The sequence below is a fragment of the Chiloscyllium punctatum genome, chromosome 11 (assembly GCF_047496795.1).
Source record: "Chiloscyllium punctatum isolate Juve2018m chromosome 11, sChiPun1.3, whole genome shotgun sequence".
NCBI lineage: Eukaryota > Metazoa > Chordata > Chondrichthyes > Orectolobiformes > Hemiscylliidae > Chiloscyllium > Chiloscyllium punctatum.
The window spans coordinates 115,361,162-115,375,684 of NC_092749.1; the positions used below are offsets into that span (position 1 = coordinate 115,361,162).

General features: G+C 37.4%; 1 protein-coding gene across 5 annotated transcripts in view; it reads right to left on the reverse strand.

Moving 5' to 3' along the window:
- The window catches only part of ehbp1 (EH domain binding protein 1), a 398,936-nt gene that overhangs the window by 48,397 nt on the left and 336,016 nt on the right, over window positions 1-14,523 (reverse strand). For all 5 annotated transcript variants that reach the window (XM_072581599.1, XM_072581598.1, XM_072581595.1 and 2 more), the window contains 3 exons: window positions 7,571-7,709; window positions 7,278-7,387; window positions 6,216-6,339 (listed from right to left, as the gene is read on the reverse strand). In XM_072581599.1, the coding sequence (XP_072437700.1) occupies window positions 6,216-6,339; window positions 7,278-7,387; window positions 7,571-7,709 (373 nt within the window). The remainder of the gene's footprint in view (window positions 1-6,215; window positions 6,340-7,277; window positions 7,388-7,570; window positions 7,710-14,523) is intronic.

Below are 14,523 nucleotides of genomic sequence, written 5' to 3' on the forward strand. Positions count from 1 at the left end.
TCAGCTTGACATTTACTAAATGAGCTACTTCCGAAAAGCTCCCTGTAACAACCAGATGCATCGAGTGATTCATCTAAATATACCAGGATACCAGACTGGAAACCATCTGGATATTTCTGTTCATATTCGTTTTCTTCAAGAGTTAACAATTATTTGACTAAACTATTATGATTTTGTAAAAAGTTGATCTCTGCAGGGAATTTTAGATTTATTTTAAACTGATGTGTGCACGCATGCATGTTGAGTTATTTAGAAGGGTTAATATTTATACTTTTATTTTTCAAATGATCAGATTTGCATCCTTGTTGAATAAATCTTGATTCCATAATAAATAAATAATTTTGTGAAACCTTTTAAAATATTTTGAAACTAATTTATATAAACAATATAATTGGTCATATCAGAAACTGGATAAAATATTTAAATGTATGTTGTCACCTGCAGAATTGTGGAACTAGAGGAAGATAATGTATTCCTTCAACCTCAATTGGAACACCAGAGAAGGAATGATTCCATCAACTACAGCTGATGTCTTTCAGACCAACAGACATTGCTATCATTTTTAGTTACAAGGTTTACTCAAACTATGGTTACAAGTATTATTAAATCAATAAAACTTATATTTACTTTCATGTTAGCATTATTCTTATAAATATATTATTCCACAGAATAAAGGAAGTCTGTGAGAGTGTAAGTTCTGGGCTAGAGTCTGAAGGACACTGAGCTCCCTCTGGTGAAGGAATAACATGTTCATTAAGGAAGCACCACCTCTGGAATGATAATCCCTGCAGCTGTTTTTGCTTACATTATTGGCTAAATTTTCATAACCATGAGCATTATTAGAGCATTGCAGTAATTAAGAGTTGTTATAAAGTGAATTCTCAAACTGCAGATTAGAAAATTAAACTATTTCCTGATTACATATTAATGGAACACAACAATAGCAGTTGCCATAAGCTTGGAAGGCAACCAAGGGATAAATCTGTGTACTTAATTACCATAAACAATGGCTGCATAGAAATGAAGTTTTATGCACATTCCCTTCTGTAATATGTCTGATATCACTACACACTTGACAATTCTTGTTCAATTATCTCTATTATTTAAGGCACTGTGAACTGCTCCATGTAAATAAATTAACCACCCCAATTACTTTCAATTCATTGAGGGACGCCATAATGGAAAATGTCAAGAAGTGCATATGCTTACAGAATTCACTTCAGAAAGTACCTCTAGAAGTAAAACAATATTTATTGCTAAGTAAAAACAAAAACATATGACTGACAACTTTAAAGAAAATCTTTGTTTTAAAACTGCAAATAAACTGGAGTGCATTTTGTTCTTTAATATGGTTTGCACTAGTTTTTGTGGATATTTAATTTTATTAATTCCAAGAAATAACATTTAACCTTGCCTTCAGTTTTTTTGAGCACGCCTACGTTTTTTTTGCATCTATCACACAATTAGAATTCCTTTTAGTTCTGGTAACCACCAAAAGACTTGGTAACTTTTTAAAACAAAAGGCATATTTCATCAGGTATTTTGTAGCACATATCAGTGTTACTGGCACAAAACAAATCATCAGAGCAATTCTGTGATTGACAAAGAGCCTGTTTTTAAAAATTATTTTCATCACCAGCAGAGAACTGCTGCAGTGCATCAGTGTGGTGGCAATTAGAACTGCGCTATTATAGTACTGCAAATGCCAACAACTTTATTCAAAGTTTCTTTAGGGTAGGGAAAATGTCTGACTAAAACATGTAATGCCCATTCTACCTGACCAGTAATTAAGGAACAACCAACAGAAATGACACAGCAATTGAAGGGAGATTTCCACCTTGCTCAGAGATATTGTCTTGTAAGGAAGTAAAATTAATCAGTTGCAAGTTCCAGAGGTTTGTGACATTGTAGCATTCAGACGCAGCGTGCTATTAAAGTACTGCAACAATTCAACAGTAGCTAAGTTAAGCACTATTATGTCAAACAACATAGCCTGCAGAAACAAAACTTAAAAGCATACAGTATTTTAAATGAATCAACCATACTTCTTGCGATTGAATGGTATAATTTCTCAGCAAATTATTTAAAGTGCTAGAACGAATAAATGTTCAGTTACCCAAATTTCTATATAGTTCATTACACAGAAATACTATCAATTCTGGCATTTTTAATTTGTAACTTGGTATTTCAATTTGTAATATTAATACAATGTGTTACAGTCTCCACTTCATTTTGTACCTTGCTGGTGGCGAATATTAGTATGAAAAATGCACTGCTTTGACACAAAGCATTCATTTGGGAGTTCTTAGGATCAATTCCGGTTTTGCACTGGGTGGAACTGAGGTATCTACAGCACACCCTTTACATATTCTTTCTAAATGCACTTCTCCATTCACTAACTGTACAAAACACGTTATTTAGGAGAGGGAAAAATAGCAACATGAGGATGCATAAGCAAGTCATTTATCTTGTGGTGATATATCGGCCTGTTTCATGCTGCAGATTTAGCTTTAACAATAAAGCAGAGGCTTATTATGTTAAAAAAAAGAATAAATCAAAGCATTTACGAATAACATTCATTTAAAGATTTTGAAACGTAATAAAAATCCCACTCATTGCAACAGCATTCCATTACAATACTCAAATATCAAAGAGGTCACGTAGGTCTGACTTATGATTTGGAGGTGACGGTGTTGGACTGGGGTGTACAAAGTTAAAAATCACACAAAGGTCTGACTTAGCTGTGGTTTCACTTCCCAGTCATGAGCATTTGATTGTCTCTTCTTTGATTCATCCTATAACTAAATTTAAAGTTTCTCAGCTTTATAATTTCTCAGCTTCATGTTACTCCTTCAGGGTTTTAACCAAGCACTTTTGGTCTGAAACATTTAAAACTCACTACACAGAAGTAACCTCTTTCTTAACAGTCCTAAACTGTCTCCCTTTCTCAGGAGAAACTGCTTCACACATCCAAATTCAGCCAAGATTTCTGCAAAACTGCCCAAGTTGGTTGAAATTAAAAAGCTTTCTTCCAAGTTATGGGTGCTCCCCTAAGTCCAAACATCTATTCCTGCATCTTCAATTTGAAGTCTAATGCACATTGTTTACTTTGTTCATTCATAAATTCTCCTAATGTAAACAATACTCCACGATACTTCAGGAAGTCTCTCTCTAATACCGTGTTTTAAAAGAAATCACCACGGCTGCAAAGATACCTACAGATTAATCATTAAATCCATTTTGACACAGAAAACCGATATGCCACTAGTCCAAGATGAAAAGAACAAAATAAATTATATCAAAATATATATCGAAAACATACCTTACAGCACACTCACTATCACAATTTATAGGCTTTGTATCAGATATTGATTTAGATTCTTGGACACCAACCACTTTACCAAATTTACCTCTCATCCCTTATAACTGCATTGCAACCTTTTAGCAATACCCAATTAGAAAAAGCATAACTGAGAAATCTCATTAACATACAACTCTGGTCGCAAAAACTGACATCTGAAATATGGAAAACAGACTGAAACAGCACTTACTGAGATGACTGACAGTTGCAAATCGTTCTCATTAAATAACTTTATACAGTTTCACAGCAAGTACAATTGAGCTCCCAACACTTCTGTCTTAGTAATGGGAACCAATGAAGATGTGATTTACTCACTCTTTGAAGATGAGCTCACCTTCTCTAACTAAGGTTTTAAAGCTAAACTGGGCCAGATTTCATAACACATGTTGCCTCTTGTTATGCGAAACTCAGCTCCCACTGTGCCTGGGAGAAAGCGAGAGCACGAGTGAGCAAAAACAAGAAATGAAAAGTAAGAGAGAAAGAGTGAGAGACAACGAGAACAAGTGGAATTAGAAATCAAGCACAATAGAGTGACAAAGAGTGAAAGCAAGAATCAGCGAAAGTGAGAGCAAGCATGGAAACAATTGGGAAAGAGACAGCTTTTCAAGTTATTTTGACGGGGTGCTGTGGGAGTCTCCCCTCACTGAATTGTCAAAACTGGTTACAATCCAATGTGAAACTTACTTCCTGACGTAGCAAGTGCTTCCTGAGGTCTCCTTCACTCAAATCCCCTGCTGTATGAATGGAATGGTTCAACAATTGGATCCTCAGGTGCTGGCTGCAGTGAGTGACCCCCACAATGGAAACAATGCACAAAGCTGCTATAACTGTATAGATATCCAATACCTCAAAATATCAATACCAGCTGAAAACAAATCTCAGGCTATAGATGTATTGAGAAAAAGGTAGATAGGTTACAACTTTACGAGAACGAGCTTGTCTCCCAGTATTCCAGGAAAGGCAGGTATTAAATCAATAGCAAATTTTGTACAATGCTCCATCTTCTTTCTACTGAAGATCACAGAACTGCAGCTCTCTTTTTTTTGTGACTCATTTTTCTTGTCTCATTCTCAATCTTACATTGCTTGAAATTAAAAATCATAGAATATTTTCCATGTCAATAGAAAATAAAAACTGACACAAACAAGGCTCAGCTGCTGTTTAGGTCTCTGTAGTTGGACCTAAAATGGAAAATTTCAGCCATTTCAGCAGGTCAAATCTAATCTGTAAAATCTTCCAAAGTCCTTTCAGCACTGAGTCCTAGTTCATCAAGGCCAGATACATCTTCGAAACCACTTGCTTTGACTTGAAAATTTTAAATATACAAATGTGTAAACTAAGAACAATTTCATATTTCCCTAACAGGTAGTTTAAGTGTTCGACTGGCAAAAAAAAACTAGTCACCTGTTCAAAATCTTGGCTAGAGACTTCTGCTTAATGTGCTTGGGGTGGCATTGGAATAAGAGAGACACAAGAATTTTAAATAGAAGCAAAAATTGTAATTGAATTTACACTGAGCTTTTAAAATTTAAAGATGGTCACTTAACATCTTGGAAAGTCACTAATTTGCAAATATTGTGTTTCACAAGTGCCTAAAGATTCAGAAATTCAGGACCATGGTCCATTGTGGCAGGATTGGATAAATATCCTAAGCAGGAATGATGAAGTCTGATGCTTTCCAGATATTGGAGTTTGGGGCTCATTTAATAGAGTGTGTATATCAGCCTTCCAGAAAAGACCAAAGAATGAAAAAGGGAGATCAGAGTAGCGGGCCTAGATTGATTGATTTGGTGAGAGGAGGGCAAGAAGCATTGGTGATTAATCCCTTCTATGTGGGGTCAAGTAGATCACTCCTGATCCTCCTGGTTCCACACTCAGATAAGATACTTGCTTTGTTAATTGCAGGTGATACATAGGACAGGTTTCCCTTCGTGCAGTCTGACAGCCAGTACCAAAGTTGGAGAGGAAACCTTGAATCAAAAGTTATTGCTTATTCTTATTTGCTTATGCAAAGATCCTAACAATTGTGCGAGGTATAGGTGAATGACATACCTGGTCTATTCTCACCCAACATGATAGGAAACACATTTCTGGCTACATGTATACAATTCATGCTCTTCATTTGGCATCTTCAGTTTCTGCACTGCAGCCAAAACATGTGCACTGGGTGAATAAACGTACAGGCCTAAATGCTTCAGTGACATTAGCTAGGTAAAGGCTGTACCACATTTCACCTTGGCTCTGTTGTCTCATTTCCTTACATCTAAAACCATGACAAGCTTTTTTTTAAAATAGCTATCTCGATGTAGTATCTACTAAATACAACTTGTGTATGTAGTATCAGAGCATCGTGCTGTCATACTATTACTGTAAAGGAAGCTGAAAATAACATGGAAATCTTCTGACCTACTCTTGTGAAAAATAATTGTTGAGTATCTATAACAACACTCAAATTTTTGCTGTTTAGTCAACACAAGCTTCCATTTGCACTGCATATGGTTTCATGCAGTACTTGGCTTCAGCAGGGCAACTGTTTTCCTCTGAATCAGTAGAACAGTAGAGATCTCACATTTTGCTGCAGCATATCAATGAGGCACGGATATGTATTCCAGCTCTGCATGGATGAACACACTGTTCAATAGTGCTGGCTCACACAGTATCAGGTTGAGTTATCACTTCCCATGAAGGCACTCTTATCACCAGTGCCCAGAGAGGTGGCTGCGACTCACAGCCTTTCATTTTCAAGGCAGTTTGCTGAACATTCAAGCTTCAAAGATTCACATTTTCAAACTCTATAAGAGTTTGTGAACACTCAATTTGCCAAAACTGTTTACAGTGTAATTGGGCACCGTACCTGTGTCCATGAGATAGCGAAGACGCTTCTCCACCACTGCGGCCCGTGTGTCAATTTGCTTCTGCTCATTCTCCAATGCTGCCAATTCTCCAACAACATACTGACTCGTGTCTTTGAACCCTTTCTGTTGACAAGAAAAAAAATCACGACATTAAACAAAATATATAATACAATTATAAAAAGATATGCTTTTTTTAATCTAGCGTACGCCATAAAACATATTTTGGTGCTTACAAATTTTGCCCAAAGTGCAGCTAACATCAGAATTTCCAAAGAAAAGTTAAATGTGAGTATACATTTTTCTTCAGATGTGAAATCTTGTTTTTAAAAATGTTTACCATGTAGTAAACACCTGCCAATACAGCCAATCTGATACATTTTCCATTTTATGCACTATAATGATCAATGTAAATTTTTGGGGTAAAATTACCATAATTAAGATAATACATTTTCCTGAATTATTTTGGTAACTGTCTATCAATAAGTTTCCTCCTTTCATTCCATCAAATCTTTCCTCACAAATCAATTTTACAGATGATCAGCCCATTTTCCCACTGTGCTGAACCTCCCCATTAATTAAGTGAAAAAATTATCATATATATTATATTAACGCAAACATCATTCAGTTGGTAATTCATGGCTGATCTGTATAATGGAAAGGTTGAACACCCATTAACCCATGCCAACAAAATGGGTTGTCTGGGAAATTCTAGCAGGTCTCCTGTGACTTTCCCTTCCAACTGAAGCTTGCAGTATCCACTTTTGTAATAATTAAAATCCTCCTGGTAGATCAATACTGGAATCTCTTTATGGGAAGTGCCCTGATGGAAATGTCTCAAGGATGTTGAAGCTGTGCAAGTCTGAAAAATTCATCTTTTATCTGACAATTATCACTACACTGCAGACTAATTCAGTGGTGCACCCCTTTCACTTTGCATTGAAAATGTGAGAGATTGACATCTGAAAACCCAACATCTCATTTTTTTACCAATGAAGACAGCATTTCTTTATATGACCCAAGAAATAATAACAATCAGTAAAGCACAGAAAAATTTAACGTACACCAAGTACTTCATCTTCTGATGGCTTTCTCGGAGTTGTTTCACATATTTCCGTTCTTTCTTCATTTCTTTTTTTTGCATCTTCTTGTATTGATCTTTGCCTTTTAACCTCTTTTTATTAAAAAAAAGGATAAGATATTCAGAAATTGGTTAAAATTATTAACTCCACCTTGAGCAGAGGAGGTTATTCTTACAGAGGAGGTTAATTTCAATCTTATAAAAAGCATCTCTGGCAGCTAGAGAAAATGAAGTGCTATATAATATTTTAACATTCTTATCTCACGAATTTCTCACCTGGTCTGCTTTCCACATACTGACTAAATGACTGAAGATGGGTTCGTCTCACAGCTGAATCTTTATTGAACACCACAGGACTTCGCAAACGTTCGGTGGCTTGACGCAAACGCTCAGCACGATGATCCTCCATTTCATTCTGCCAGGGATTAACAATTGTTTTCATATCATTATCCAACATTTGTCTAAATTTATATTCAATAAAACAGTTTAGTTCCCTATATATTTGCAAAGATGAAGTTTAACAAAAGATAAAATCTTTGCTCACACAAATAATCTTTAAGTCATGATTTACATCAGCTCTATATATTAAATACTAACATCTAAAGTAATTGCTTTGTTCCCTTATTCTAGCTTGCTATCATCTATTTAGGAAATTACCAATTTACCTGCCAGTTTCTGACAAGAACTAATTTCTAATATTGTGCCAATTGAAAAAACCTACTATGACAGGCTAAAGGTTAAGGAGTACTGGTGTAGAATAAAGAATGGAAAATTGCTGACTTACATTTTATGATCCAAATATTTGTGTGATTTATTAACACATTAACAATGTAATTTTCAGCTTCTCTTTTCCAGGCCGCCAATATTTATGCATTTGCCGTTCCCCAAGGACCCAAGAACTATGGTGTGTGGGAGAAGCAGATACCAGGGTACGTTGTACCCAAAAAATATTGCATTCTGCTGCTAATCTTGTATTATTTCTAAGTGTTTTGAAAGTAAATAGAAAAAGGCTGAGATGCATGACTAATAGCTTAGCCTACTGAATGTTGAAACTGGTTATCAAATGCTACCAAGGCTGTGCCCTTCCTCTGCATTAAGACAATCAGTAATGAGGGGGTCCTCTAACAGCCTATTCTCTTGCCTTGAGGAGGTATGGGATGCAGAATTCTCAAGAGAAGGTAACAGTTTACCCTCTCCTACAATCACAGAATGCCTCATTTACAAATATCTAAACTGCATTTACAAACATATTCAATCTTCAGTCAATTGCCCCTTGTGAGAAAAGCTGCTTTGGGACTATATTTTAAATTTCTAAAAAAATGCTGACTGAAGCTTATAAGACAATTCTAATAAAAATTGACTAAGTGTGGTTGATGTTAAACAGAAGATGAATTCTATTAGAAGCTGAATAATGTAAAAAAAAGATTACACAAACCTTATTCCCTCTTACACAGATGTAAACACATTAATGCAGACTAATGTTTTGCAACTTTACGGCTGTAGAAGTGTTACAAATCAACAGATATAACCACTGAATGGAATCTTGTTAAGTAACACCACCACAAATAGATGTAGACAAAGAAGCCAAAAAGAAAAATTCTAATTACTGGCATACTGGACTCTTCAATATACCTCCCGAAAACTCAAATAATAATAACATATAAATAATATACACATACAAAGAGGCTTTTCAAACTCACTTGCAGCAGAGATAAACCTCGTAACATTTATTTCCTCCACAACATGTTACTAAGGCCTGGCATTTGCGAACAAATAAAGATCAGTCTAAGCCTAGTAAGGTGTAAAAATATCAGTATGATTAGCTCACAAATCCCATTTTGGGAAACCTTTTTATGCCAAGGGACTTCTGCCACTTTACAAATTTATTCCTTTAAGCTGGGTTAATTCAGTTAGCTTGCCAATTCATTGTGATTTTCTCAAGCCAGCTTCATATTGCATTAAATCCATTGAAGAAAGCTAAATTGAATGAAAAATCAGACTGATCTGAGCTCCTCTTTGTTTAAAGCAAATACAAGTCTTTTCCTGCTACCTTGCTTTCATCACTGACGTATAGGAACCGATAGTGTAAAGGAAAGCAATGAAAGTCATTGTTTTTCAACTTCAAAGAGCCTCCTGTGGAAGGAAATCCTCTCAGTCAGCATAGGCGGTCTCTCAAGATATTCCAGGTGGGTGTAAAGTTAGACAACCAAATTTATCCTAAAGCCAAAAATTTAAAAATGAAACTTTTTTAATTTTACAGCTGGAGTGATGTGGATATTTTATCCTCTGCACTTCTCATGTTAAGCAAAACGTTAAAATAATTTTGCATAAATAATTGAAATGACACAAGCACCACACAAACTTTAGGGCAGTACACAATTTTCATGTTAACTGAGGTGCCAACATTTTTAAAAACCACTTCAAGCAATACACCTTCTGTTCTTTTATCATTTATATTTGTAAACACCTAGAAAGCTATTTGTTTCAAATGCAAATGGGTGAAAACTTCTCCTTATTGCTATTCAGGTGATATCATATTGTTAGACAATTCTGTTGTGAATAATACTAAATAATTTGTCACACTATTAGCTGCTGTTACATTATTCAATTGCAAAACTCATTTCAGAATGAACAAGTCTGTCTACATGCAAAACAGCTGTAAAATAAGTCAAAAAACTAATAAATCCAGAGTTATAGCAATTCAAAGTCTTTTGATTGAATTTCTACATCACAGCAAGCCAGCTATCCCTGATTTAGCACTCCTAATGTCTTCCAAAAACCATCTGCTAAACAAAAATATGGCCTTATTAACTGCAAACTACACTAAGTTGAATCAAAAACAGAAATTGCTGAGAAAATCTCAACAGATCTGGCAGCATCTGTGGAGAGTAATCACAGTTATGATAAGGGCCCATAGTGTTAGAGACAAGGTGCTAGCATGGATAGAAGCTTAGCTATTTGGCACAAAGTAGAAAGTGGGCATAAAAGGGTCCTTCTCAGGATGGCAGCCAGTGACAAGTGGTGTTCTGCACGGGTCAGTGTTGGGACCACAACTTTTCACTTTATACATTAATGATCTAGATGAAGGAACTGAGGGTATTCTGGCTACATTTGCAGATGATACAAAGATAGGTAGAGGGACAGGTAGCATTGAGAAGGCAGGGAGACTGCAGAAGGATTTGGACAGGTTAGGAGAGAGGTAGACAAGCCACCTACCGGATTCATTCCTCCCACTGACTAACCAGGTTCTACCCTTTGCCTATCTTCATCTATCCCCCATTTCACCACCCCCTTTATCTGCAGCTCCCCTTATATCCACCTCCAGTCCTGAAGAAACGTTACACACGAAATGTCGACTTCTCCATCTCCTGATGCTGCCTGGCTTGTATTGTTGTCTACCCTGGATTCCAGCCTCTGCAGAACTTTTTTGTCTCTAATGAGGTTAGGAGAATGGGCAAAGAAGTAGTAGATGGAGTACAATGTGTGAGGTCATGCACTTTGGTAGGAAGAATAGAGGCATGGACTACTTTCTAAATGGGGAGAAAATTCAGAAGCCTGAAGTATAAAGATACTTGGGAGTTCTAGTCCAGGTAAACTTGCAGGTTGAGTCAGTGGTTAGGAAGGCAAATGCAATGATGGCATTTATTTTGAGAGGACTTGATGCTGTGAAACTTGAAAGGAATCAGAAAAGATTTACAAGGAAGTGGCCAGGGTTGGAGGATTTGAGCAATAGGGAGAGGTTGAAAAGGCTGGGGCTGTTTTCTCTGGAGCGTCGGAGGCTGAGGGGTGACCTTATAGAGGTTTATAAAATCATGGATACGATAAATAGACAAAGTCTTTTCCCTGGGGTGGTGGAGTTCAGAACTAGAGGACATAAGTTTAGGGTGAGAAGGGAAAGATATAAAAAAGACCTAAGGGGCAACTTTTTCACGCAGAAGATGATGCGTGTATGGAATGTGCTGCCAGAGGAAGTGGTGGAGACTGGTACAATTGCAACATTTAAAAGGCATCTGGATGGGTATATGAATAGGAAAGGTTTGGAGGGATATGGACCAAGTGCTGGCAGGTGGGATGAGATTGGGTTGGGATATCTGGTTGGCATGGACAAGTTGGACTGTAGGGCCTGTTTCCGTGCTGTACATCTCTATGACTCTATAAAAGCAGGGATGTACTTCTGAGGGTCTATACGGCTCTGGTCAGACCACATTTGGAGTACAGTGTGTGGTTTTGGGCCCCATATCTCAGGAAGGATATACTGGCCCCGTAGTGGGTTCAGAGGAGTTTCACGAAAATAGTCCCAGGAATGAAAAGCTTAACATATGAGGAACATTTAAGGACTCCATCTATACTCGATGGAACTTTGAAGGATGATGGGGGGGCGGGATCTAACTGAAACTTTCAGAATAATGAATAGCCTGCTTTAGTAAGCATCTCTTACTAAAGATGCTTCCATTAGTAAGAGAGACGAAGACCTGAAGGCTCAGCCTTAGAGTAAAAGGAAGACCTTTTAGAATGGAGATAAGGAGAAATGTCTTCACCAAAGAGTGGTGAATCTATGGAATTCAATGCCACAGAAGGCTGTGGAGGCCAGGGTTGTTGAGTATATTTAAGACTGAGATAGATAAGGGGATCAAGGGTCACTGAGAGAAAGCAGGAGAATGAGGTTGAGAAATTTATCAGCCATGATCGAATAGCAGAGCAGAGTCAATGGGTTGAATGGCCTAATTTCTGCTCCTGTGTCTTATGGTCTTAACATTTCAGGTCATGTGACCCTTCTTCATGTGGAATGAAATGTATGTTTTCATTTAAATTGAAACTAATCATAACTTCAAATGCCCAGCATAAAATACATATAGGAAAGCAAGACAATGTGGAAAAACTCAACAAGTCTAACAGCATCTGTGGAGAGAGAGTTAGACATTTCAGGTCCACAGTCTGTATGAGTTCTGACATATGGTCACTGACTAGACCTCTGTCTCTCTGCCACTAGACCTGCTGAGAATCTCCAACACTTCTCATTTCTTTTAGAGCAAAGAGAAATCCTCTGGATGGTTTTCCAAAAAGCTTTTGAGCCTGTCATTCCTCTTCAGCAGGAGACCCAGGGCCAAGTGCCTGAAATCTAATTTTCAGCATTAAATGTGAATTGAAAAAAATTTTTAGGTAAGCAAACACAAAACTTGAACAAAAAAACACTAACATCAATATGAGAAATTTTTAAAATATGAAATAAGCAATTAACAAAGTGATTTTTTTTGGCTCTTTGCTTACAAAGCAGGGACAGAGTTAGACAGATTTAGCTGCAAATTCTCCCTGGTCCAGGCAGAAATCAGTGCAGGGAAGGTGTTAATATGGCTAATGTGAGGGGGTTGGGTATAATTCACATTTGCCTCTGGTAATGGAGAGGGGACACGGAGGAAGGAAAGATGGAAGGAGGGTGTATAGAAGAACCTTCAGCTAGCCCATGAGACTCTATTGAGAGAAGAGGAAGGAAGGAAGTCAAGTAGGGAGTTGATGGGCAGAATGGAGAATGATCCATCAACCACAATCGAAGTAGTTGGAAGGATGTCAGGTTGGAATAGCTGAGGTCAGGGTCGGGCCACTCACACCACTGAAATAAAGTTGGAGATAGAAGTGAGACATAGCTAGGTACTTTAACTTCCTTCGCCTTGCACTTCAGATGCATCTGGCCACTTTGAACAGAACAGTTTCTGAATCTGACTTCGTGAGAAAGAAAGGAGAGACATAGTAATCTGGCACGTCCTTCTTGGCCAATGAAGGCCACATAATAACTGTCCAGACTCAACACTATGGTCACCAATTTCAGATTGTATTCTGTCCCATCATTTTGTCTCCTTTCTCTTTGCAAACTTCAGTTCTAGCCTCATTTTTTGGTTGGAGCTTGCTTTTGGCTGGCAGTTGGTCCTGTTCTGCTATTGACACAATATATTTTTGTTTGTTTTTGTACTTGTCCCATTCTCACTCTCTTTGGCCTTGAATCACCAACTCATCTGTTAGTTAATCTCTCCTATCTTGCACTCAATCAGACATTCCTTTTCCATCTTTATCCACTGGGATTCTTTGCATCAGCTCTAAGGAGGGATCAACTTAAAATTTGAATATCACTTTACTGTCCATGTATATGACCTGACTGACTCAATATTTGTCATTTTGTTCTTATTTCAGATTTACAGCACCTGCAGTATTTTGCTTTTGTGGTGTTTTATGTCAGCAAGGCTCAGTTAGTTGCACTATTGCCTCTGAGTCATAAGGTACCAGGTTCAATTCCAAGTCCAGAGCTTAAGCATGAAAATTAAAGCTGACACTCCAATGCTGAATCAGGCTGCATTGTTGAATGATCCTGTATGAGCCTTCTCAGGTGGACATAAAAATCCCATGGCACTGTTTCAAAAAAGAACAGGCTGATATACCTGGTACACTGACCAAGATTGATCCTTCAATCAACATCACAACAGATATTCACAGATCATTACATTGTTGCTTGTGGAAGCTTGCTGTGTACAAATTGGCAGCCAATTTTTCTGCAACACAACAGTGACAACACTTTGAAAAGGTTCATTATCTGCGAAGCACATTGAAATGTCCAGTGCTCATTAATGGTGCTATAATAATGGGTCTCTTTTGTTGTTGTCCAGAAATTGTTTTAGTCATGAGGGCATCAGAACTTGAGCTCATAAATATAGTCATTAATCAATGCAATAAAGAATTCAGGAATTTTTTATTTCATTATACAGTGCTGTCAACACAGAATTCTCTGTCACAAGTGGTTGCAGCACAGATGGATTTAAGGGGACTTGAGGTAAGTGTGTGAAGGGGGAAGGAACATGTGAATTGATAGGGTTAGATGAACTTAGATGGGAAGATCATACGGAGCATGCAGACTAGCATTGACCTGATGGTCATGGCTCTGTTAGAACACAGAACATTACAACGCCGCTCAGGCCCTTCGACTCTCAATGTTGCACCAACCTGTGAAACCAATCTAAAGCCATCTAACCTACACTATTCCTTTATCATCCATATGTCTATCCAATGACCATTTTAATGCCTTTTTAATGTTGACGAGTCCAATACTGTTGCAGGCAGGCATTCCACGCCCTTACTACTCTCTGAGTAAAGAAACTGCATCTGACATCCATCCTATGTCCATCACCCGAGGAAAAAGTGAGGACTGCAGATGCTGGAGATCAGAGCTGAAAATGTGTTGCTGG